Here is a 24,853-nt window from a genome sequence, read left to right on the forward strand (position 1 = left end):
CTATGTATCTATGTATCTATGTATCTATGTATCTATGTATCTATGTATCTATGTATCTATGTATCTATGTATCTATGTATCTATGTATCTATGTATCTGTGTATCTATCTATCTATGAATCTATGTATCTATGTATCTATGTATCTATGTATCTATCTATCTATGTATCTATGTATCTATGTATCTATGTATCTATGTATCTATGTATCTATGTATCTATGTATCTATGTATCTATGTCTCTATGTATCTATGTATCTATGTATCTATGTATCTATGTATCTATGTATCTATGTATCTATGTATCTATGTATCTATGTATCTATGTATCTATGTATCTATGTATCTATGTATCTATGTATCTATGTATCTATGTATCTATGTATCTATGTATCTATGTATCTATGTATCTATGTATCTATGTATCTATGTATCTATGTATCTATGTATCTATGTATCTATGTATCTATGTATCTGTGTATCTATGTATCTATGTATCCCAGTATTTATGAAATTTATTTTTTGACCGATTTTCGCATTTTTTGTAAGGGGTTACATCAGGATTTTTTGAAAAAAAAAAGAAAAAATAAAAAAAATTTAGGTTTAAATACCAATGGATTGCAAATTAAGCTACGAGTTCAACGAGGTATGACATTCCTTGTTCTGACTTATATTTGCAATTTGGCAGCCGAAATACTGACTTTTTAGGGAGGAAAAATGAGACTCAGAAATTTGTCAAAAAAATACTCTTGTTTTTGCGGTTTTTCAATTGTAGTTTCGCCAAATCACGGCGTACAGCTAAAAGACCGACTGTTTTGGGCAGGTGGCTTCCAATGCTAACAATCCCCATCCTTTTGGGGAAAATTTATTTTTTGACCGATTTTCGCATTTTTTGTAAGGGGTTACATCAGGATTTTTTGAAAAAAACTGAAAAAAAAAAAAAAAAATTTTGGTTTAAATACCAATGGATTGCAAATTAAGCTACGAGTTCAACGAGGTATGACATTCCTTATTCAGACCTTTATTTGCAATTTGGCAGCCGAAACACTGATTTTTTAGGAAAAATGAAATTGAGAATTCTGTCAAAAAAAGTTTTTTATCGCAGTTTTTCAATCGAAGTTTCGCTAAATCAAGGCGTACAGCCAAAAGGCCGACTGTTTTGAATAGCTTCCAATGCAAGTGAGAGGAGAGAAAAATGAGATTTAGAATTTCGTATATTATTCATTCTTCATTTCTTATTATTTATTGTTCTAAGTGCTGCGTCCAGTAACATTTTCCTATTTTATAATGCTATCAGTTGTCCCTGAAATCCTTTTAGAACCTGTTTTGAAATTCTGACTAAACTTATTTGAAAATCATCAATCCATCAATCTGTAAGTTATGAAATAGTTTGTGGTTAGCTGACAGCCGTCTACTTTTGCCAAGATTTCTTAAAGTTCAATTTTGGAATCCCTTTGAAGAGTCTTATGCTTCAATCAGGCTGATTGAATTCTAGGCGAAGTCCTTGGGGAAGCAGGGAAATATGCTAATAAAATTTCAATTTCAGTTCCATCGAAAAAGTGGAGTTGCTAGCATATTTTTTCTTGTTTGTTTTTGGAAGCTTTTGGGTGTTGTGCTCGGGTTTTTATTGCTAACTGGGCCATAAAAGAAGCCAACTCTGAATGCACTCGCGGCCGTGCGTCTGCTGGAGTCGTAAAAAACCGCTGCACAAGACAAAAAATATATGATTACTTATTTTCCTTAAATTTTTAATAATAATACATTCTCACAAATGGGTTATTTTGAATATTCAACAAGTATAAAATGTATAAAAAATATATTATTATTTAAAATCAATCTTTAAAAGTTTTTAATCATAACTAAGCTAAATGCTGAATTTTTTTCTGAGTGACTTTCGACTTTTTCCACCTTTCCCCTCTCCCTTTCCATTTGCAAATGATTTTGCATGCATTTATTACTCATACGCAACGTGGCCCGAGGTCAGAGCGCATTAACAGCAATCAATATGTTTAGCTACACCCCGAATTCGATGGCAAACGAGATGGAGGCGTGTTAAGCCCGGGGCTAACTAAACGTTGGCATCCTGAGCCGACAGTTCTTGTCATTTAATTTGTCATTTCCCCGGGAGATTCACGGCTCCCTGGCGAAATTAAGCGACGTCTGTTGGCCGCTGTCGGTTGTCTGTTGTCTTTTGCCTGATGCCTTGTGTCTAATGTCTGTTGGCTGTTGTCTGTTGCCTGTTGGATCTCCCATCTTGGCTGGCACCTTCGACCCACTTGGTGGCACCACCACCATCGCACCTTTGCAATCTGTTCAGTCAGCCCGAAAGCACTTCAAAGGCCATCATCTTGACATTTTGATTTATTGGCTTCGCTGCCATCGTTGTTTGCCGACTTGGTCTGCGGCTTTCACTTTGGCTTTAACTTTGGCTTGTTGGCCCGTTGGCTTGTTGCTTTCCTTACATGGCGGCTTGTTGCCGCCTCTGTTGCTGATGCCTGGCAGTAAGCCGCTTACAAGTATTGGCCCGCCTGGAAAACACGCCGTGCCAAACCGCCAAACAGCTCTCGAGTTATTATTACACACAGAAAATCCCACATACGATTATGTGGTATGGTAATATGCACCTACGCTCAAAATTACCTTACACTTTAGACATATGTATGAAGGAGCCAAAGATGTTATTGAAGGCTAGGTCAATCTTTAGCTCATGACTCTGATAAAAATATCCTTAGAAAACATTAAAAGGCTAAATAGTAGCACTTTCTAACCATGAATGCATCCCTCTGTACTTGAGGTTTACAAACTGCCGAATATAGAATATTCCAGGCATTATAAGAATCCTTATGTTGGGGATCCTTTTTGGTAACACATTCGGAAATATGGCATCAAAATCAAAAAGATCCTTGGGATTAAGGTCACATTTTGGAATATAGTAAATTTAAAACTTTAAGCTTACCACAAGGGGAAAAACTTGATAAGATATAATGATCATTTTGATGAAAGAATCAGTATCAGTTCTATAAAGATACTAGATATCACCTTGATATATTCGCCATCTTGCTTTATGCTTTCTTTTTCTGTTACGGAGGGTCTCCAATATTGCTATCTCTCTCTTACACAGAGTGATTTTAGGCGTTATCTCGCTCTTTTCTCTATTTTTCGGCTTGATAGACTTTTTTAAGAGAGGAAATCCTAGAATCACCATTTTGTAATATCAAATTTACATTATTCAATGATGAAAGACATGCCCAATGAATTAAAAATGTCAATATCAAATTGATCCCTAGTTGTTTTTTTCAGTGTGTCAATTTCTTTCTGACACCTTTATTTTTTCCAGTGCATGTGATGTTGCCAACTTTCTGACATTGGCCTTTGACAGCGATTTGCCCCCTGGCCACCCGCTCTTCTGGCCATTCCGTTTGGCCAACTAATGCAGAGCACAGCTGGCTACAAAGTAAATGGCCAAAATGCAGGTCCACGTTCCAGGACCCGGAGTCCAAAGTCCGAAAATCCGGATCCAACTGCGACTGCAACTGCAAAAACAACAAGGACATCCAGTTAACGAGCTCGTTACGGCTCATTGGCCTTTGGGTCGTGCTCTCGTATGCATTTGGCCAATGCAAATTGAATTCGGTCTCAGTCGCCGCCTTCGAAACAGAAACAGCAATGCAAATTAAGCGCAAAGTGCTTACAAATGTGGCTGCGAAATGTGGGCGGTGGGCGTGGCTCAGGGGGGCGGGAGCTGTGGGAGCTGGGGGGGTGTGGCAACAATAATCGAGTGGCACTCGGAACGGCACATAATAACATATAATTATTTGAGCAAATGCAATCAATTTAAATCGTTTGCGGACGTAGCGACAGAATTGAAGCGCTAATTGCGATAATTACTAAGTAAGCAGCAGAGCGCACCCAAAAGAGATTGAAAATAAATATGGGGAAAATTAACAATCTCAGCAAATAAATTCAGAATTAAAGCGCATTTTAAATTGATTTATTTGGTGGAGCAATTATTTCTTTAGCACAAAAAATGTATGAGAAAAATAAATAAACAACATAACAATATAACAGGTGCTTTAAAAATAAATTCGTTGATTAAAAAACAATTGAAAAAAACCCTAGCAGTGCATAAACTTCTGCTCTTCACTGCAATATAAAGGAATCCTTTTTATTTGCCATAAACTAGCAAGCAAATATTTTCTAATCACCCTTTTGCAGCTTCAGAATAAAAGGAAATATGCCAAATAAAGTATCTTGCGAGAAACTCGAGTGGGAAGCCCATGATTGCGAAAAGGGAAAACTTTCTGGCTGGCATGGGCCAAGTTTGCCCCATTAAACTTTGTACTTGTTGAGGATATCGCAAAGTATTCCCTCTCCGAGGAGGAAAATCAAGCCAAGACAGTTTTTCCCTCCTGAGCCGTGTGCATTCATAGCCGACTAGTCCATCCCCCCGCCCCCCTAAAACTCTTTAAGAAGGACATCCTATAGCAGTCATAAGAAATGGGAAATAAAATAAAAACAGAGGTATTTTCAAGGCGCAGGCGTGGTATTAAAGAGCGACCAACTCTCTTGTCCTCTAGCTAAATAAATTAATGATTTCCCGCATATTTATATGGATAATATATCTTTTTTTACGATATTCGGGGGGTACTGCTTAGATTAGCTTCTAGGTATTTTCACAAAGCAAAAACTTTTATTTTCCATTTTGTATTTATGTGATATTATTTGGGTTCTTAAATTAGCAGAAATCAAGCGAATCTTAAGTCTTTCCGATTTATTTACGATGTGCGTAAGGCTATAAAGCAGCTATAGGACTCTCCCGCAAACTGAGAGAGAGCGGGAGAGAGTGCCGGACAGAGAGAGAGAGAGAGAGAGAGATAAAAAGAGAGTGTGAACCGGATGCGTGGGAAAGTTGCCGGCGAAAGCGTGGAAAACAAACCGCTACGGAGGAAAATGTCGCCGTGCAACTCGCTCAGTCGAGCATTAGACGCCAACGCGTTCGGTAGCAGCTTTCTCTCTCCCACACACACTCTCTCTCTCTGTCCGTCTCGTCACTCTGTCTCTCTCTGTCTCGCTTTCACCATCTCAGTCGCACCTCCTCGCCACCCACACCACCCACACTTTGAACCGCTCCAAAGGAAAAGTGTGAAAAGTGTTGTCTTATGTATACAAGTATGTAAAAAGCGGGGAAACCAGGGAAATGCATCGGAATTCCGTGTCTTATATCAACCTAATCACTCTTGGAGCCCACGGCCAGTGGTTTAAATTTAGGCACTCTGCCTAATATGCGATCTATAAATATGGTTTTATTTTCGAACTGCACTCGCCGGCCATAAATCAAAACAAATCAAAATCGAAATGGAAATATAGAAAGCTTCTTCTTATAAAATTGCTTTGAATTAGCACTCGGCGAAAATATTTCATTTGGGAGATATAAGGTTTACCTTTAAAACTCATATATAACATTTTTGAATATTAAATAAATATTTTTCCTTGACCTCTGAGATATTTGTTAGTAATATAATTAAAATGTCAGATTTTGGGAAATTTTGAAAAACAATATTTCGAACTTAGATAGGAAACAGCAAAATAAATATATGAATATTTTAGGGTTAGGGATTTTTAAAGCAACACAAATATATATAAGAAATCTGCAAACCATCAAATCAATATTTCATTTAGGAGATATATGGTTTACCTTTACAATTCATATATAACATTTTTGAATATTAAATAAATATTTTTCTTTGACCTCTGAGATATTTGTTATTAATATAATTAAAATGTCAGATTTTGGGAAATTTTGAAAAACAATTTTTCGAACTTAAATAGGAAACAGCAAAATAAATATTTGATTATTTTAGGGTTAGGGATTCTTGAAGAAACACAAATATATATAAGAAATCTGCAAACCATCAAAACAAATAATTATTTAGACACTTCATCTTAACATTTCAACATTTGAAATGGAATTGTATAGTATTTTAATGGATATACCTAATATCTTAACATGTAGCTCCCTGCACCCGGTAAAATGTTTCTGGCTGTTAACCAGAGTTTGCAAAACACCAGCAAGAAGAAGCGCAAGCGGCGGACCGCCGAGAATGATCCGCAGGACGATCCTGCGGCGGATGGGGCCACCCCAGTTCCGCCCCTGGAGTCCAGTGCGTCCAGTGACCAGCTGTTCGTCAGGGGAACCACCTGCCGGGTGTGCAAGTGCCCCGGCCGTCAGTCCCTGGCCCTGGTCTACATCTACCTGGGCGCCCTCACTCTCATTCTGGCCAGCCTGTCGATCGTCTTCTACACCCACACCCAGGATGAGGCCACCCCAAGTTCCGTGGACCCTCCTTTCCGGGTGCAATTCCAGGCGGAGCTGATGCGATCGGAGGATGAGCTGAGGACCTTGGTCAACAGGATACTCGAAGAGGAGCAGCAACTAGGTGGCAGGTGGGCTAGAAGAAGTCCAATAAAGTCTCCTTTTCTTACATATATTTCCCCCTAAAAGCACCACAACAAGTAGCACCACCCAATCCAGGGATCCTCTCAAGAACGAGCGCAAGTTCACGGACAACCTGATTAGCCACACACCACGACCCACCGGAAAACGATTGCGCAGGGACATCGCCTCCTCCGCTCCCGCCTCCATGCATGGCAAGCTCTAGAATCCTGGTATACAAACCCGAATAGTTCTTATAGATATATATCCCCAACCCCTAGCTGATCCACTGATCGAGTTCTTCAATCCAAACCACCGCAAGGTGCTCGAGGAGCAGGACACCGAAGTCCGCAAGCGGACGGGTCAAAAGGGCGCCGCTCCCGGCGGAGATGAGTGGATCTACCTGAACACCTATTGTCGTGTTCCGGAGAAGATAATCACGGGCTTTTGCAAGGGCACGCAGGACTATTGTCCGCCGGCGCCACAGGGTCCCACGGGAGAGGTGGGCCCCAAGGGTCCGACTGGCAATCCTGGACTGCCGGGCATTCCGGGTCCCAAGGGAAATCGCGGGGATGTGGGACTACCAGGTGCCCCCGGTGTCGATGGTGTGGGTCACTTGGGTCCCGCCGGACCTCGAGGACCCAAGGGAGATGCCGGGGCCACTGGAAGAGCCGGCCTGGATGGCCGCGATGGAGTGCCCGGGGAACCGGGACTCGATGGAGTACCAGGTCGAGCTGGTGCCGATGGAAAGAATGGTCTCCCTGGTCGCGATGGCAAGGATGGGCTCCATGGCAAGGATGGCAAAGACGGTCTGTCGATTACAGGGCCCAAAGGAGCCCAGGGACCTCCGGGCGAACGGGGTCTCAAGGGTGAGTGATATTAATCCCTGTGATTCCAAGAGGTTATCCAATTTCTCCATAGGCATTGCTGGTCCTCGAGGTCGTCCTGGCAAACCGGGCACCAATGGCACACCCGGAGTGCCCGGCATCAATGCCTGGAAACTGCAATACCCCAATGGCAGCTCCTCCAACGATCTGCTTATACCGCCCTCTATAACAGGTGAGTTGACGGCAGGTTAAATTTACCGGGTATTTAATTTAGCCAGTACCGAAAATATTATTTGAATCTAGACTTTTTTTTCTGATGCAAGTTTGATTATCGATCTACTATAAGCATTATTACAAAAAAAATGTTTAATAGAGGAGTTTTGTCTTTAAAAAATTTAACCTGAGGTTAAAAAGCTATTTTCAGATTTTAAAGAGTAAGACCGACTATAAAATCTATTATTCGATTTTTTTAGATGTACAACTTCCGGACTTCCAACGTTCGGTGATTGTTGAGGAGGGAAGATCCCTGAACTTGAGCTGCTCGGCCACAGGAACTCCCACGCCGCAGGTGGAATGGCGACGCGAGGATGGTCGCACCATCAACGTGAATGGCGTGGAGAGTGAGTATCTGGAATGCTTTCCCTGTATAACCTCTTGTAATCCTCCCTCCCATATCTAGTGGCCTCTATAAGTGGGCAGTTCCTGAAGTTCACCAATATCACACGACACCAGATGGCCGCCTACACTTGTTATGCCAACAATGGCATCGCTCCAGTGGCCAATGCCACTTTCCTCGTGGAAGTGCAGTGTGAGTTTGGCTTCGAAACTTGTTATATGAAAGTATCCTTAAGGTTTTTGTTCTTAACCCCCAGTTGCACCCATGATATCGGTGTACCGGCAAACGATCTACGCCGAGTACCAGAGCAGTGCCACTCTGGAGTGCCAGGTGGAGGCCTTCCCCGAAGCCATTAGGTACTGGGAACGGGCCTACGACGGCAAGATCCTCGATCCCAGCGAGAAGTACGGCATTGAATCTTATCCCGATGGGTGAGTTAACCTAACTTAACCATTGAAATTTCTTGTTAACTTCCCCATTGATTACGGAGTTTAGCTTCAAGACCTCTATGCGTTTGACCATCAGTAATCTGCGCAAAGATGACTTTGGCTATTATCACTGTGTGGCCAGGAATGAATTGAATGCCACCATGGTCAACTTTGAAGTAGCACGTGAGTCTTATAAAGTGTGTAAAACGGTGAAACCCTTTTAATCCTCTCATCTCTCTTTCAGCTCAAGATCCGAATAGTGAGACCCCGTATGTGGGCCATAACATCAAGGTTTATGGCCAAAGACCGCCAGAGAGTGAATGTCCTGTATGCGACCAGTGTCCAGATCCCAGGTTAGCCATTATATTTAAAGTCCCTTACAAATTTGACCCATCTATCCCGATCTCCAGCTTGTACCAGTGCAAGGACTCCATACTGAATAACTTTGAAATCCAACCCACGGGCAATCTGAGTTATCCAGGTTTACCCAAGCGACCAAAGAGTGAGTAGAGTACTATATCTTATAAGAAACTAAAATATAACCCCTCTCAAAAACAGCCTGCTATTTGTATGCGGTGGGCAAGCCAGTATTCCACAAGGTGGTCAATGAAAAGTTCGGCTCCTGGCTGAGAGATCCATCTCCAGATAGCGATCGTGAGAAGACATTCGTGACGAATGAGAACGATCCCTACAATCTGTTTGAGTTCACCACTCGCATCCAGTATCGAATGAATAGCATCCCAAGAAGGAAGTACGAGATTCAAGAAGGTTTTCATGTGGGTTCAAAGGTCTCTAAACATGGTTCTTTGTTTTGATGATAATTTCTGTTTTAGGGCAATGCTCATGTGGTCTTTAACGGTTCGTTTTACTATCAACAAAAGAACTCGGATCTGGTGGTCAAGCTGGACTTGACCAGCCTCAAAAAGATAAGTTAGTGTTGGGAATGCCAAATATGACCAATATTACTAAGCTTCTTAAAAACTATAATCCCATAGCCACACAATTACCATATGCTGGAGTGGCCGCTGCGAATAGACTTTATACGACGGACTTCAACTATATGGACTTTAATGTGGATGAAGTGGGTCTGTGGGTGATCTACAGCACCTACCACTCAAACAACACGCTGGTGGCCAAGGTAAAGTCTAGTAAGGTATTACTTTAAAGTATTCCCAAATAAAATTCTATTCAAACTAGTTGGATGCGGAGACCTTGAAGATGCAGTACAACTTCAATATCACCTTGGACCACCATCAATTCGGTGAGATGTTCATCGTGTGTGGCAATCTGTATGCCATCGATTCGGGCACGGATAAGAACACCCAGATACGATATGTGGTGGACCTGTACAAGGGCAAGCTGCTCAACACGAATCTGCCCTTCTCGAATCCCTTTAGCCACACCACCACCGTGGGCTACAATCCCCTGACTGTGGTAAGCACCTATATGAAATATAGCCCGATCTTTCAGATACTATATCATATCATATCCTTTCAGGAACTCTACTCCTGGGACAAGGGCAACGCACTCACATATCCCATACGCTACAATGAACAGCGGCTCATCTCCGACAATAGTTAGGAGTCTTAGGTTAAGAGGATCTTAAAGATCTTAAAGAGTCCCTGCTCAAAATCTAACTAGTCTAAGGCACAATAAATAAATGCAAACTGTTTTTTTTTCCTAATGCAAATGTTCATCTCTCAATCTCTCTGGGTCAATATTTGCTCTGAGATCATTGGTTTGTTTTCTCAATTCACTGGTTCACATGTCTGGAAATTCGCTAATTGAAAGGCACAGCAAGGGAAAGTGTGCGAAAATTGTTGGGTGTGAACTGCTAATTTGCCAAAGGTGGAACAAAAAAGTGTTGAAAATCAGATGGTTATATGTTGCTTTTCAAGTGGCGTGTGTTTGTGGGGTAAAATATTTACTCTCCCGAAAGAGACTTACGTACATAGACTTGCGACTATTAATATACGTATCATCTCTTCGTTACTTTATTTGTTACTTTTTTCCCGATACGCAACCTTGTGTGTTTTTCTCCATCTTAAGTTGCCAATTGACAAGATGATAAGCTTCATTAATCCTTGGTTAATTACTCCCCATCCTCTGCATATCAAGCGAAGTAATGCCCCTTACAACGTTCACCCATTAAACCCATTCCCATATTCGCTGTATCATTAAATTCCGGTTCCCCAGCCACTTGGCAGCTCCTCTCCATTGTCAATTAGCTGCGATAATGTTGACATTATCCGGGGCTGGTTCCATTAATTATGCCTGCTTAAAAATGCCTGGACCCAGGGCATTCTGCCAATTGCAGCAACAAGTTTTCCTCATTTCTGTTTCCCTTTCTGGGCCGAGATGTGGAAGAGGGAATGTGCCAAGGATGCGAGAAGCGATGTGGGATGAAGGTTCGAGTTAATTTCCAGCCGGGGACCCAGCAGCCGATCGGGGATCAGGGATTTGGCAGGGGGCTAAAGGGGCGGCTATGTAGGCCACATGCCGAGCTGAAGCTCCAGCAGATTGACATACTGGCAGAGTGACGGCCTGTCAATAAGGGAAAACCAACCAGCTCGGCACGAAAGCGTTTCGATGTTTGGCGGGACTATGCACCACCCTCCACCACCCCTTTTTCCAGTCACAATGTTAATACACTCAGAAAAATAAAGAGAAAATACCGATGGGTACTATAAATATAAGTTAAGGCTTGTATTTTGGAAGATGACGAAAGAAAGATTAAACAATCTTAAGAGGTGACCCAAACCTGCACCTGATTTCAATTTAGAACGCATTTTGTAATATATAATGCTGGAAATGGGATGTGGTGACCCCGATCTTTCCTTTAGCTGCACAGAAAGGTATCAGACTGTAATCGTTTATTATTGGTGACCCATTTTACAAAAGGAAACACTTTTGCAAGTAAAACATGAGGAATAAAACGGAGGAATAAAACGGATGATGAAGAAAAAATCATCCAAATTTAAAGGGGTGACCCAGACCTGATTTAATTTGGGATAAATGTAACTACGTATATGCATATATATTCTTTAAATCTTAGAAAGAGGTAATAAAAACTTTTTTAGTGGAAAGTATGACCCCGATCCTTTACTAACCTCCACCAAAAGATGATTAGACTGGTTTTCTACTTGAATTTCTTGGTTTGCATTCCATTTCAATAACTAATAATTAAAATATGAACAATTTTCTAACTAATTGATATGGAAAGGGAAAGATATTATTCAGTGTACTTCGACTACACTGAGTGGGTAGCTTTAGGACCACCTCCTCTACCGTTGTGCGTGCCTCAGAGCTCGTCTCTCGTCAATTGCGTTGCATGTTTGACAATTTGCATTTTTCGTTTTCCCCATCCCCCCCTCGAATCGGCCCCCCCTAACCCCCTGTGGCCATTGTCTGAGCGATTTTCAGTTGCATTTTCCGATTCCCTTTGTCATCGATGGGGCCGTAAGGCAATTCGGGAATCCGTAATGCATCACGGATTGCGGCAACTCTGCGGGAAAATGGGGAAAAATGTGCAAAATTGGTAAAAACAGAGCAGTCACAGATGGCAATGGATCCTAAATAAGGATTCCTTTTCACAGGACTGCATTCCTCATTGTGATGGCAAGGCCAACGAGTGTGTGAATGAAATCAAATCAGCTTTGAATTATCGACGATGGAAAGCAAACAGATGACATAAAATTCAATTCCATGCGATACCTTAAAACTGCAACACCAAAGTTGATTGTCGAAAAGATTGTTGTGGGCAAAAGAGCAGAATGTAGTACAAAATGTTGGGATTTACGAGTTTCTGTGCAGGTCAGTGATGTGGGGGGTTTTCTTTGTTCTTTATGTGAACTTTTGCTGAAGAGAAGTATTGACAACAGTGATATAAATTTAAAAGTTTTGACTATTAGGTAAGTTTTGTGATGGGAACACACTTTTAAGGTGTTCAATACTAACTTGTCTTAGGGATCATTATAATCCGCTTTGGGTTCAGACCGAGTGCCTGGTAATTAGAACCCCATTTGGTTGCTACTCTGGTCCCAAACCCTTCATCGGTAATTCCCGGTGACAGAGGCCGTCAGTTGGCAACGACCATCAATCAATTATCACCAGCAACCTTTGGCCTTTCTGCACGAGTGTTTTGATTTATGCAGTTTTAAATATACAAATATATATGTAATTTTCGTACTGTTTGCGTTCCTTTACATTTTTTTTTTCATTTTTCGCTTTGGCCCAATGCCAGCGGAATCGTTTGACTGGGCTAATCCCCAGTTTTATAGACACACCCCTCTGCCGAATTTCTCGACACTCTCTATCATTTTTCATTTTTTGTTGCGCTATGTTGAGGCAGGCCCATCTGGTGCCGTTTGTAAGGATAATGCGCTCTTGTCAAATTGCCAAGAGGGTGGCTACAGGATATGCTGGGTGGGCAACCAAGTGGGTGGGATGCCGATGAGGAGGGGCTTTGGAACAGCTGTTTGGACGCTAAGCGCCTTCCATCTGCCCCAGATGCCCCGCTTCCATTCCGCCGGAATCCGTGGACAAACAATTTTCATGCTCGAACGCCGCTTCCCAACCACTCCCTACTTTCCCCAGCTGATCCCCACTTTCGGTCCACTTTCACTTGTGTTTAGCAACAGTTTGCTTCATTAAATTGCAAACGAGCATCGAGAATCCAGTGTCTCGTGGGGGGAATAAGCCCCCAGAATTCAGAATCGAGCAGAAGGAGAAGGTCCCTGTGTTTACGTTCTAATCAAAATGCAAAATGTAATTTGGAATTTTAACATGAACAACGTGAGCAGGTCACTGGGCCATAAAGACCCATACAATTTCATGGTTTAGTAGGGCTTCCTTTATCACAAGAGACCAATAGAGATGGCCGTATCAATCAGGTAAAATAGTTTAATGGGTTTTAAGCAGGACTTTAAAAACATTTCTTGGGTAAATCTGTATGTATACTTGTAGTTCAACTAAATTATCCTTGGAATTTGCTTTGCCTGACATCAAAATTTAACTTTAGCAAAACTAGTTATCTTAGCCAGCAAAGTTCTCTGGTTAATAAAAAGTTAATAACTAACTTTAAAACTAGTCCATTTTGGCCAGAAAATAGCCAGAATTTCAACACCAAAGGACCCAACTTTAGAGCGAGTGAAAGAGAGGGGCAGAGTGGGTGCGACAGAGACAGTGATAGCAATTACAAGAGGCCAACGTCCAAGGGAAAAGGGCCAATAATCATGGCCAATGCTGCCAATCGTTGATGCGTTAAATTATTTCTCGTACTAAAGCCGAAGGGTGTCCAGTGAAACTTTAATGAATGACCCCGTCAAATGGCAGAGATCACTTGAGAAGGCAAAAGCTTGCCCCAAACAGTCGTAAATTGAGCTACGACCTGTCATAGTTCGTTTACTAGCGATTGCAAAATGGGTTGGCCAAGCCCTTGAAGAAAACTTCGATGTGAACTTGAAGCACTTCGGATTTTTAATTGATTGTAAGGATTAACCCTTCACTGTGGGAAAAACGAGAGGAAAAGATTGAACTTATTTCTTTGGGTTTTTTACAAATGGGAATATTTTCCTTATGGAGGGTAAATCAGTGGTTCTTAAACCACTTAAAAAGGTGCTTAAAAGTATGCAACAATAAAAAGTGTGGCGAATCTATTTTAAAGGGAGAAGACCTTTTTTGCTGCATACTTTTAGACAGATTTTTTAAAACTACCTCAATGTTTTCTTGGGACTGCCTGTGTTTTGATTATAAACTATATTATAGGAAAATTGGGTGGAGAACTAATACTGATTAGCTCGTTAAGATGTTTTCCTACTGCTCTCTATTATGTTTTACTTTAAGTTAATATTTATCTTTCCCCCCCCCCCCCCCCCCCCCCTTAAACGAAATCCCTTTCGACCTGAAGTCCTAATGGCTCGGGCCAATCAATTGATGGTGCCGACTGCTCCGGGCTATGGCAAGTCCTCTAATCCCGTTCAAGCTGCTCCCAATTCAATTCTGTGTTGGCAGTTGATTGGAGGTTTGTTTGCCGGATTCGAAGTGGAAGCTTTGGCTGGGTCCAGGCGGAACCTGAGGAGCATGTAGAGCCAAAGGAGCCGGCCAAGAGTGGGTGGGGTGTGGATCCATTGTGGTGGGCTTTGACAATGCCCCGATGGCCCTCGCCGCGTGCCAGAGACAATGGGGCGGATGCACAATGCCGGCAACATCGGTCTCGAAAATAAACCCCGACAAGTGGCGACCTCTGACCCCCACCCGCCTTGGATCTTGCATTGTTTTTTTTTGTCGTTCTTTTAAATGCGTTAATTGAGTGCTACGAATTGTCTTTCGGCACTTGCTCCTCTTGGGTCTTTGTATACCTACATACATGTTTTCGAGAGGGGCATTCAGCACTTGTAGTCCCAGCCAGCCAAACAACAAATCAAAGTCAAATGGTCAACGAGACACAAAAGGCACACACACACAAGACACACAAGACATCAGGGAAAACCGAGATGAGAATACAAAAACACACACCCACAGATGGTGGCCATCAAACCCGGAATTGCACATACAGTCGGTCGGGTTAATGGGATGCTTGAGTTGGGACCAGGAATTGACATATCATTTAATCGGATGCAAATCAAAGCAAAATTGAAATTGATGTTCATTTTGCCATTAACACTTCGAGCAGAACAACACAAGCGATTTAAGCAAATATATTTTAATTTATATAGGCTAATGAAGCGTACATAAAAATACCAAAAGGCGGGAAATAAACGCAAATAAATAAATATATAGATAGTATTACAGCAATGCACTTTAATTTTATAATTATCAATTTAATATTAATTGAAAGTATTTGAGAACTGTACAATTATTTGTGTGGCCACCAAAAACGCCAAAGGCTTAAAAACCATAATTTGCGTGCCTTTAATTATGCAAAGCGAATATTTTTATTCCGCTAGTTGTGCGTAAATATTTGGAAGGCCTATGGCGATTTTATTTAAATGGCAAGGGGTTGTGAAAACAACTATCATTAAGTATTTAAATATTTACCTTTAAAAAGTGTTTAACTTTGATTTTCTCATGGCCTGAGATACCCCCCTTATAGAGTACGCCTTCCGTCTATCCTTAGCCATCTAAATTTAATGCCGCCCGAAGCTTTCTTTATGGCCGTGCCAATTGAAATGTTGGCCAAAATGTTGCCCCAGCTCGTTGGCTGCCAGTGTTTTGAAGCGCTTCGCTTTGACACTTTGGGTTTTTTATGGGTTCGCCAACGGCATCCATCCCCGGGGGGATGGGGATGGGGATCCGGATCGGGACAAGGACACCCCTCTGCACCACCACCCACCCACCCACCCACACACATTTCGCGCTCAGGTGCACTTCAGTGGACGCAGTGGGTGGAGACTCGCATTCCGGGCGGCCAGGTGAGGGCCAGGTGACCAGGTGACCAGGTGACCAGGTGGTTATGGCTGTTATGCCCGTATGCGCTCATTAATTTCGCCTGAGTAAAGTTCAATAGAACATCTGGTGGGAATCCCCCCCAAGCCCTTCCCCTAGAAAAAAAAAACCAGGTGGCAGACAAAGTGCTGCGAGCTTCCACAGGCAAATGAATAATGATTTGCCAGACCGGACTAACAAATGGGTCGCAATTTTCGCTACGTGGGTGTGGCAATAAGTCGGCGGCTGGAAAGGCGAAAGGCGCTGATAAGCGAGGGCTGGCCAAGTAACGTTAACGTGGCCCAAACGAATGGCCAGCAATTAGACAGCAGGCCAAGACGCCACCGGCCATTCGAGGATGTGGCGGTGGGCGTGGTGTTAACCCATGACAAGCCCACGAAATTTGGTTACGCTGCTAACGAAAAAGGGTTTGGTCTATCAATGCTCTAAAAAGTTTATACAGGTCTTGGCAAATTAAAATTTAAACATATAGAACTTACTCAAAATATTACACAAATGTTTAATTATAGAAAAAATATATATCAAACTAAAATAGAAAGTCTAGAAGCTTTAGATTTAGTAAACAATTTTAGATAGTCAAATTATATACCAATAAAAAACATTTAAATTGAAAACATGCTAATAGAATAAGTGTTTATTTATTGATTTGAATACAAAAATGGTACTGACAAATATTACATATTTGGGCAAACAATCTCAGCTCCACGATTTTTCGACCACAAATAATTAATGGGTTAATAGGCTGGGAAAATCCGCAAGTCCTGGGTTGGGTTAAGTAACTAACTAACGACTCTCATGCAATCCGAAATCGATGACAGCAGAAACAAATGGTGACAGGGTGCCACAGGAAAAAGGCCATCTTATAGAAAACTTAAGGAGCAATTTAATATTTTAATAAATTCCCATAGAAGCACTTTAATATTAGAAGATATTATTAGATCGAAGGATATTATTAGAGACGTTTTCATTTAATTCAAACCTTGGCATTAACAATAAATTGCTAATCACACTTGAATAAATTCTTGAGCACTATTATTATAACACCTCTTCAACAAAAGCCTTTCACAATTCATTAAATTCAGTTAAACGACACCCATCGGTGAGCAGAAATCTTCGTTCTGCAACATAAAATCGATACTTTAAAAGAGAGCTGCAAACATTTAATCCTGTAATCCCCAAATAGCCAAAGGACCTATATATATATGCACGAAATAACACCCTGTTGGCCAAATGCCGCCTCTGACATTGACAAACAACAACTTGGCCAACAGTAATCAAGCGGCCGACTGGACTTGCACTTTATCCACGTATTTATGTTGGTCAATATGTTTGAATTTTCAATTAATTCGCCGCGCCTGACGGTATCCAATGGTCTGGCAAAATGATAAGGATATAGGATGCGATGCCACTCACACAAACACCCATTTACTTTCACCGCTTTCGAGTACATACATATGTATATGCTGGCAAATATAATGTACTTATTTTGGCCCAGTTGGGCGAATGCCTTTCACCTGGACAAAAAGTGCGGACATTTCAATTTCAATGCAAAATAGCTCAGATGCCCACGACGATGATGGGCAAAAAGGGGAGATAATGTGAAGTGAAATGACAAGGCACTGAGAAAAAATTTTGATTTTTAAACTAAATATAAAATAGAAATTGGAAGAAAATGCATATGAGCATAGTGCCAAAATAATAATACAATTTAGAACTTAATTAAAAAGTAGAAAAAGAACTATAAGTCCATTTAAAAATCACTACCAACATAATATCATTTTCAAAAAGGTTTTAATATGAAATAAATATCTACGGCTTATCCTATAAATTTTTTATTGGATTTGCCTATACTTAAGCTTTAATTTAAGAGTTAAGAGTTTTTTATTAAATATATTTAACCAACTATTTCAATGATCTCTTTTTGTTTCGGTGCAAATCCTACTGAGTTGGCGTTAAATACGACCACGCCGATGGTTTCGTCAACTTCAAACATTTCGCAGCATGAATATTACACACTGGCTGGGGGAAATTGAAAGCCAGGCGGTGAAAGAGACAGCGAAGGACAGAGATGGCGAGTGCAGAAAGAGACGGGGAGAGTGGCAGAGACAGAGACGGGGCTATCGTCCATAAAGAGAGGCTTATAAAGTATTCATTTGAACATGTTGGACCCAAATGCCTTTGAAGGGCAACAAAGAGCCCGACTGCCCAGGCAAATGGAAACAGTTTCGTGCACATTTCTATAAATTTCTATAAAGTTTGCCGACGAGAAGGCCAGGGGATGTGTTGTGAAATTTATGCAAATTTCCAAATGTTCAACTGTTGCTCGGTCCCGAAAAGATGGAGAAAACGATGGGGCATATACGTATGTACTATATAGGTAAAATAGCAAACAACATTCGGTTGGGCGAAAGAAAAAAAAAAGGGGCAAAAGGGCGGTTGCCACGCCTCCGTAACCCTTTTATTTTAGCATCTCTGACCTTCGCAATATTTATGCATGAACACCCTTCACCCACAGCAGTATATTGTTTTACTTCTCCCAAAAACGAGACAGAAGAAATCGAAAAAGGCCAAAGCGAAAGATTTATGACAGAATGATAAATGTAAGTAAATTCCCATTTCTGCCAACATTTCCTGGGCAGAAAAACGGGTAATCAGGTGATCAGGATAATGCTAAAATATTAAAAGGATAACTACCCCGATACATAACCGTGGGAACTTATTCATCCGCGAAAACTCCCGCTGAACTCATAAATTTTTAACTACCACTAATTGAAAAAATTTTAATTACCCACTGGGGGAATAATTTCTTAATTGCAATATCCGATGGCGTGGAACAATGTAGATTTTATTAATATTCCATTAACAGTTTTAACATTTTATGATTTATATTTTCAATCTCGACGCCCATCTTAGTTTTAATTTATAAAACATTTCAATTAGTTTACCATTCCTTTAACAATTTTTATTATAAAATTCAACTTGTTTTCTATTGTTAGCTGCAAGTTTAGTCTTGAGTACTGTACCTTGCATATTGATTGCTGTACGGCGAATTTTAATACTCTTAGAATAATGTTAGGCCAATGTCAAGGCCACGCCATCACAAATGTCATTAGGAACAATTCAAACGAATGTCCATCTAATATTAATTCAACTTACCACGTCAGCGATAAAGCCAATAAAGTCTTGATCAATTTTTACAATTAGTTCTAGTTAAAGATTCATGACATAAGTGCTTTGGCAGCCGATAAATCAGTTCGCCGGTGTCTTCCGCTGATGAATTAGTTCCCACGCAAATGTGTCGATGAAGTGGTAACAAAAGGCCTCTTAATGGAAATGGTCTCCAGAATGCAATGCATCGGGAAGCTCTCTTACTTAGATATTCATCAATTAAATTAAATGTTTTCTAAAGGTCAGCTAAGTATTTTTACCCTTGCAGGTATTGATTGCTGATTTATCTTCCACTTGGCTTAAACACTTTTCATTTGGCTTTCAATGCTCTGCAAACATGCCCTCCAAATCTGCCACTTATAAATATGAACAATTCGAAATTCATTTGGAAGGCAATAAAATAATTCACAACTTTTGTCGAGGGGCAGACACAAGTGGTAAGGTAAAGCGCCAAAGAAAAAGGGAAATTGGAAATGGGGAAAATGGAAGGGAAAAGGCAAAAGGGCAAAGAGCAAAGGGCAAAAAGAGCGAACGAGTTGGACATAAATTGCGAAATACTTGGGCGAAAATAATCCGCCGGAATCCCGAAATCATCGCACAGTTAGCGAGCACTTTCCAACACTGGCACGCTGGCACACAGTTACAGTTACACTTTACCACCGAACCCGCGTTTACGTACTACACACCAATGGCACTTGAGTGCACTTAAACCCTGCCACGCCCACCGGCCGCCGACCGCCGCCCCCGCCCTCTGACCCCGTGAACCCAACCCTCATATGTTGATGCTGCCGCCTGCTGCTGCTGCAGCAAAAACGGAAAAGAAAAACTAAAATATAATAAAATAAAAATATTATTATTATCCTTTCATTTTCAAGTGCTTTCCATTGTGTGCAAGTGCATGTGCGTCGTGTGTGGGTGCATAAATTTATGATGCCCCATGGAAAAGCGCAGGACGCAGGATGCAGGCGGCAGGATGCAGGAGGCAGGATGTCGGATCCTGGAGCACATTAGTTGGCAAATTGGGGAACTAGTTCAATTAATCCGCTCGAGCGAAGTTTTGGGGACCGGGGTGGCAAACGGATCCCAGCGAGTCCTGTGCGGCAATAGAAAAGTTTAGCGGTGCTCCACAACGCAACTTTTACACTGAGAAAAATTAACAATTCACTAATAAAGAGTCATTACGAGGAAATATAAGTACGAGGAAAAACTTAAAAACGGATAAAGTAAATACATCAAATTTCTGTAAGCTTTATGTTTCAACCAATTTTCAAGAGGCATATATCTTTAAAGAACCTTTAAAGTTAGTATAACTTTTAAGGATGATATGCCCTAAAAGTTTTGATTAAATTCTTTGTATATTCCAGGTGTTAACAATAAATTGATTGACTATTTTAGGATATTTTCAAGTGACGTGCCCAAAAAGTTTTGATTAAATTCGCCATCTATTCCAGAATAAACAAATTCCCAGCAAGTTTAATATATTCCCACACACATTCTTTGCAACTCAAGCTCTGCCCCAAGGACCCAGTTTATGGCACCGCCGACTAATCAGATTCTTCGATCCATCTTTCAATCTATACGGCATCCGCTCCGCTCATCTGACTGCCGGAAGTGCCTTTTGCATTTAACTTCCTTGGCGCACACAAGTGCGAGTGTATGAGTATATGGTTATATGAGTACGAGTATCTCTGTGCATATTGCGAGTTGTACAATTTTTATAAGGACTCCACAGTGAAAAGTGCGGGAAATGGATGCGATGCGATGGAATCGGGCTGTGATTGAGGGGCGTATATGGTGGGGGAGGGGGGGCGTGGCGATGCAGTGGCTCGTATTTGCATGCAACATGGAATGAAAATGAATGATGGCGAGGTGGGGAAATGGGGACAGCAACAAGCTGCATGTGTGTAAATCCATTTATGCTCCAGCGCATTTATAGCCAATTTAAAAGCCCAAAGAGCTGCACTTTCCGAGACTACTGCCGCTGCTACTACTGGCTGATGGTGGGTGGGTAATGATAGTTGGCCACTGGCCGGCTGGATATATCATTTACAGGGCGCTTCACTTGGATAAACAAGGTGGCAGGGGGAGCAGGGAGCAGGCATAGGGACCTGGGGCAGTTGGTAGCGTTGATTTGTGGTAAATGACTTTCTACAAAAGCCCCGACAAACCCGCCTTGAGCCGCACACTTTGTGTCCTGGCAGCATGTCCTGCTCCTGGGCATTCCATTTGCATTGCGGGCCATTTAATTGCGCAGTTGGCGCATGTTTTACGACCAATATGCATAACATGGCATCCCCATTCGACATCCCACATCCAAAAGTCGGTGGTAAGGGAAGAAGAAAAATCACTGCATACTTTTCTGCGCAAGCAGCGGCGAATATCCTTGTTCCAAAGCCCATCCTTAGACCAGTTAACCCGCGACTCACTCGCGTAACTATGCAAAATTACCCTTATTGAGCGCGAAGAAAATTGCACAGAGAAAGCAAAGGGATAATACCCACTTATCACCAGATGTTTGTTTTCCTTTTTCCCTAGCACTTTCTACGTGTTGCATATTATTTAAAATTAATTACAGGAATTAGAAATCGAAATTGCTTCAGTTTTTAATTTTCAAAAAATTAAACTTTACATAGTTGCCACCGTTTTCAATTAATGTTGCCACTAAGCTATTTCAATGTTGCCACTTTGCTTTGTAAATGTGTATGGTCTGGCAAAGCCTTAAAAGTAATACTTTGTATTAATTCTGCATAACTTTATCTGGTGAAATACTTAGTTGCCTTTAAGTTCTGCAACTATGGGCATTTAAAAAGTTTAAGAACTATTGCCTCCACTTTCTACAAATGTTGCCACTATGTTATGCAAATGTTGCCATCCTGCCATATTGTTCATATATTTTCTGTAAAACCGTTACTGGTTAAATACTAAGTTGCCCGCAAGTGGTAGCCATCGAGTTCTGAAACTATGGTCCTTACTTTCAATAAATGTTGCCACTATGTTTGGAAAATGTTGCCTTGGTTAGGCAACCACTATATATTGGTCAATATCGCTTGGCAAAAGTTTGTATAAATTGTTACTCTTTGTTTTACACATATTTATTTTTAAGATATGAAGATTTCTTCTCAAAGGGCTTAGGGCTTTGGGGCTTAATCATATGTGTTTAATCTTTAAAAGATAATGAGTTCCATATTCTGTTCAATACTCACTGGTTAAGGTTGCGCTCGTTGGAACCGGACTGACTCTGGACGTTCTCCGTGTGGCGCCGCTCCTTGTGGACGATGCCCATCAGCTTCATCCATGGGTTGTTCTGGGAGCCATGGCCTCCCATGCCGCCACTCTGCCACATCGTCATCTTGGCGGCTGTTTCCCAGTTCCGGCTCCGATCGAAACTGTGGCAGTGGAGGTGGCAGCAGCCGCTCTAGCTTCCCACCGAAACCGAAACGAGTCTGGATACGGATACGGAAACGCACTCGCGAGACTTGGAGGAGGAGAAACCTTGCGTTTTGGGATAACTTTAGATTCAGATGCAGGTTCAGAGATATATATGTATATATAGAAAGGACAGATGCTTCAGGGCAAAAGTTGAGACCGAGTGGTGTTTGGCAGCCGCATCAATGGGTTTCTTTTTTTTTTTTTTGGTTTAGCTTAGTTTAGTTTAGTTTGAACGCCTCACATTTGTCAAAGCCGAGAGTTTGGTATTGGTTTTTTGGATGGAATTGAACTAAGAGTTTTTTTTTTTTTTTTTGGTTTTTTTTGCTTATGCTTTCAAGTTTCTTTGGGCGGCTAATGTTGCTTTGCTTCTCTCTTGCTTTTGCTATGCTTTTTGGTCGTATTGTGCTGCTGCTGCTGCTGTTAGTTTTCCGAGCAACGATTCTCTTCGAATTGCTGTTGGTTTCTTGACCTACGTCTAAAATTAATAATCACAATGGGCGTACAACTTATCCGTTTACTTCGATATTTCGGGGTCTTCCGCTTGTTAACCAATTTTTAATGCTAATTATTGTTGGGTCTCTGCTTTGCTTGTTATTTCTTGCTTTTTGTTGTAATTTTCGTATAGGTTCATTAAATTTAATATGCAAAAATTTCTCTCCTTGTATATTTTGTCTTCTAGCTAAATTTTGCTGGCCAAAGGTTCTATCGAATGGATGTTTTTCCGATTATTGATCGACTGGGGATTATCGATAGTCGAGGAGATCGACTATTTGATACCCGAAACTCTTTAATTTAAATTGTAAATTTTGTTTATTAGGTAATAAAAGAATCTTTGCGATTTGTTGTAGTTATTCTTTAAGTTTTAGAAACCAAAAACTTGGTTTTATGTTACAACGGACATAAGATTTGGATTTGGAAGAAGCCTATTTCTTATATCTTGTACTATATCATATTCTCTTATTTGTTTTTTTTCGGGTAACGGGTATTTGCCATATCATACAATTTATTTACAATTTATCCGTAGGTATGTACAACATTTGTTCCAATTACAACTTTTACTAGTAGTTATTTGCTTTTTACGATTGCTTTTTGGTTGACTTTTTTTTGTTGTAGTAGTGATAGGTGTAGTTGCTGTTGCTGTTGTTGTAGTTGTTGCTGATATAGTGCATAGGGCAGGAAGGCGGTTAAACGACGATATGAGAAATTACGTGCACAGGGAGCTGAAAAGATAGTGGAAAGTTTGGATAAGTTATTAGTAAATCGTAGAAATTAGTATACAGTTTAACCATTTTAGAAATTAAACAAAACATTGTTAAAAAAGCCAGTTTACTTGTTATTATTATTTGATTATGCACCAATATAACCTATTTAACATAATTTTATACAAAATACAGTTTTTCCATTTCGATATATTTATACAGTGTTGTTTATTTTGCATAAAATTACCCCATCAAATATTCACCTGTTTGCAGTAAATTATCCATAATTTATACAACAGGTATACAAAGAATCACGGCGATGGCTTCCCATTTTCCATTTCCCATTTTCCAAAGGCCATTAGCATATGTTTCTCATTGCCCAAGGCCCAAGAAGCCAAAACAAAGCTCTCCATCGGTTCAATTATGTCAACGACTTGGATCATCTCCAAATGGGAATCATCATTGAGCTTATGGGAATGTCTCAATATATTCGCAATTTTCAGTGTTCGAAATGGGAGGTGTTTCTGGGGGGTCTTTGGGTACTAGGGGTTGTCCAATTCTGTCAGTCTGGTAAGTACTCTCAAGCACCCATATCCCCCCCCCCCCCCCCAAGCACACACACAGCCACATTTTTGGGGACTCGAGCGTGTGCACATTTGCAATGCCATCAACGTCGCATCGAGCACATTAAGAAACCATTCCACCTCGGATCACACTCTCCGTCGTCATCCTCATCGTCCTCGTCATCCGCATCATCATCCCCATTCCACATCCTCATCCCCACATCCCTATCCACATCCTCATCCACATCCTCATCCACATCCTCATCCACATCCACTTCCATCCAACAACGATGTCTGGCTTTGCCGTTAGCAAACTCATTCCCGCCCAGCTGGACACCAGTTATAACCTCAGAATACATAATTATAAAATCGACAACCAAGAGCGCAAAAATCGAGTATCCAGCTGTGAGATACTCACCAAATGGATTTATTATTTTAACAGACAAAAAGAATAAATACATTTTAATGGGATGAAGTATACATACACAGAGAAAATTCTGACGTTCTCATCTGAGTTGAAAATGTTCTTAAAAATAGAACGACATTTTTAAGTTGAAAATGTTTTTATTTTGCTCGAATCAAGTTTAATTGGCGGTATTCAAGTACATAGTATGTACAAATAAACTATTAGTTCAGTTCTTAGTGTATACTTATCAAAAAGTTGTTAAATAAACTCAATTTAACTTTTCTCTTCTCACCATTTCGTTCTTATATTGATACCAAAATGTACTTACCCGGTTTTTAAG

The 24,853-nt window shown here is 40.9% G+C and overlaps 2 protein-coding genes across 6 annotated transcripts in view; one reads left to right on the forward strand and one right to left on the reverse strand.

Moving 5' to 3' along the window:
- LOC119557334 (potassium voltage-gated channel protein Shaker) overlaps positions 1 to 23,561 on the reverse strand; it is a 126,647-nt gene extending 103,086 nt beyond the window's left edge. For 2 of the 4 annotated variants that reach the window (XM_037870066.1, XM_037870071.1), the window contains exon 1: positions 22,120 to 23,561. In XM_037870066.1, the coding sequence (XP_037725994.1) occupies positions 22,120 to 22,265 (146 nt within the window). In that variant the 5' untranslated portion in view covers positions 22,266 to 23,561. The remainder of the gene's footprint in view (positions 1 to 22,119) is intronic. The other 2 variants (XM_037870064.1, XM_037870065.1) reach the window with 2 other exon arrangements.
- LOC119557337 lies at positions 4,984 to 9,986 on the forward strand. 2 transcript variants are annotated; one of them, XM_037870074.1, is made up of 16 exons: positions 4,984 to 5,167; positions 6,012 to 6,442; positions 6,501 to 6,646; positions 6,713 to 7,300; positions 7,353 to 7,490; positions 7,732 to 7,878; positions 7,938 to 8,066; positions 8,131 to 8,305; positions 8,370 to 8,485; positions 8,547 to 8,655; positions 8,713 to 8,804; positions 8,861 to 9,078; positions 9,136 to 9,232; positions 9,298 to 9,440; positions 9,500 to 9,736; positions 9,800 to 9,986. In XM_037870074.1, the coding sequence occupies exons 2-16, from the start codon at positions 6,030 to 6,032 to the stop codon at positions 9,881 to 9,883; spliced, it is 2,832 nt and encodes a 943-aa protein (XP_037726002.1). In that variant the 5' UTR covers positions 4,984 to 5,167; positions 6,012 to 6,029; the 3' UTR covers positions 9,884 to 9,986. The 2 variants fall into 2 exon arrangements, with proteins under 2 accessions (XP_037726002.1, XP_037726003.1); XM_037870075.1 differs by having other exon boundaries at positions 4,985 to 4,997.
- Positions 23,562 to 24,853: the final 1,292 nt, after the last annotated feature.

The sequence above is a fragment of the Drosophila subpulchrella genome, chromosome X, assembly GCF_014743375.2.
Source record: "Drosophila subpulchrella strain 33 F10 #4 breed RU33 chromosome X, RU_Dsub_v1.1 Primary Assembly, whole genome shotgun sequence".
NCBI lineage: Eukaryota > Metazoa > Arthropoda > Insecta > Diptera > Drosophilidae > Drosophila > Drosophila subpulchrella.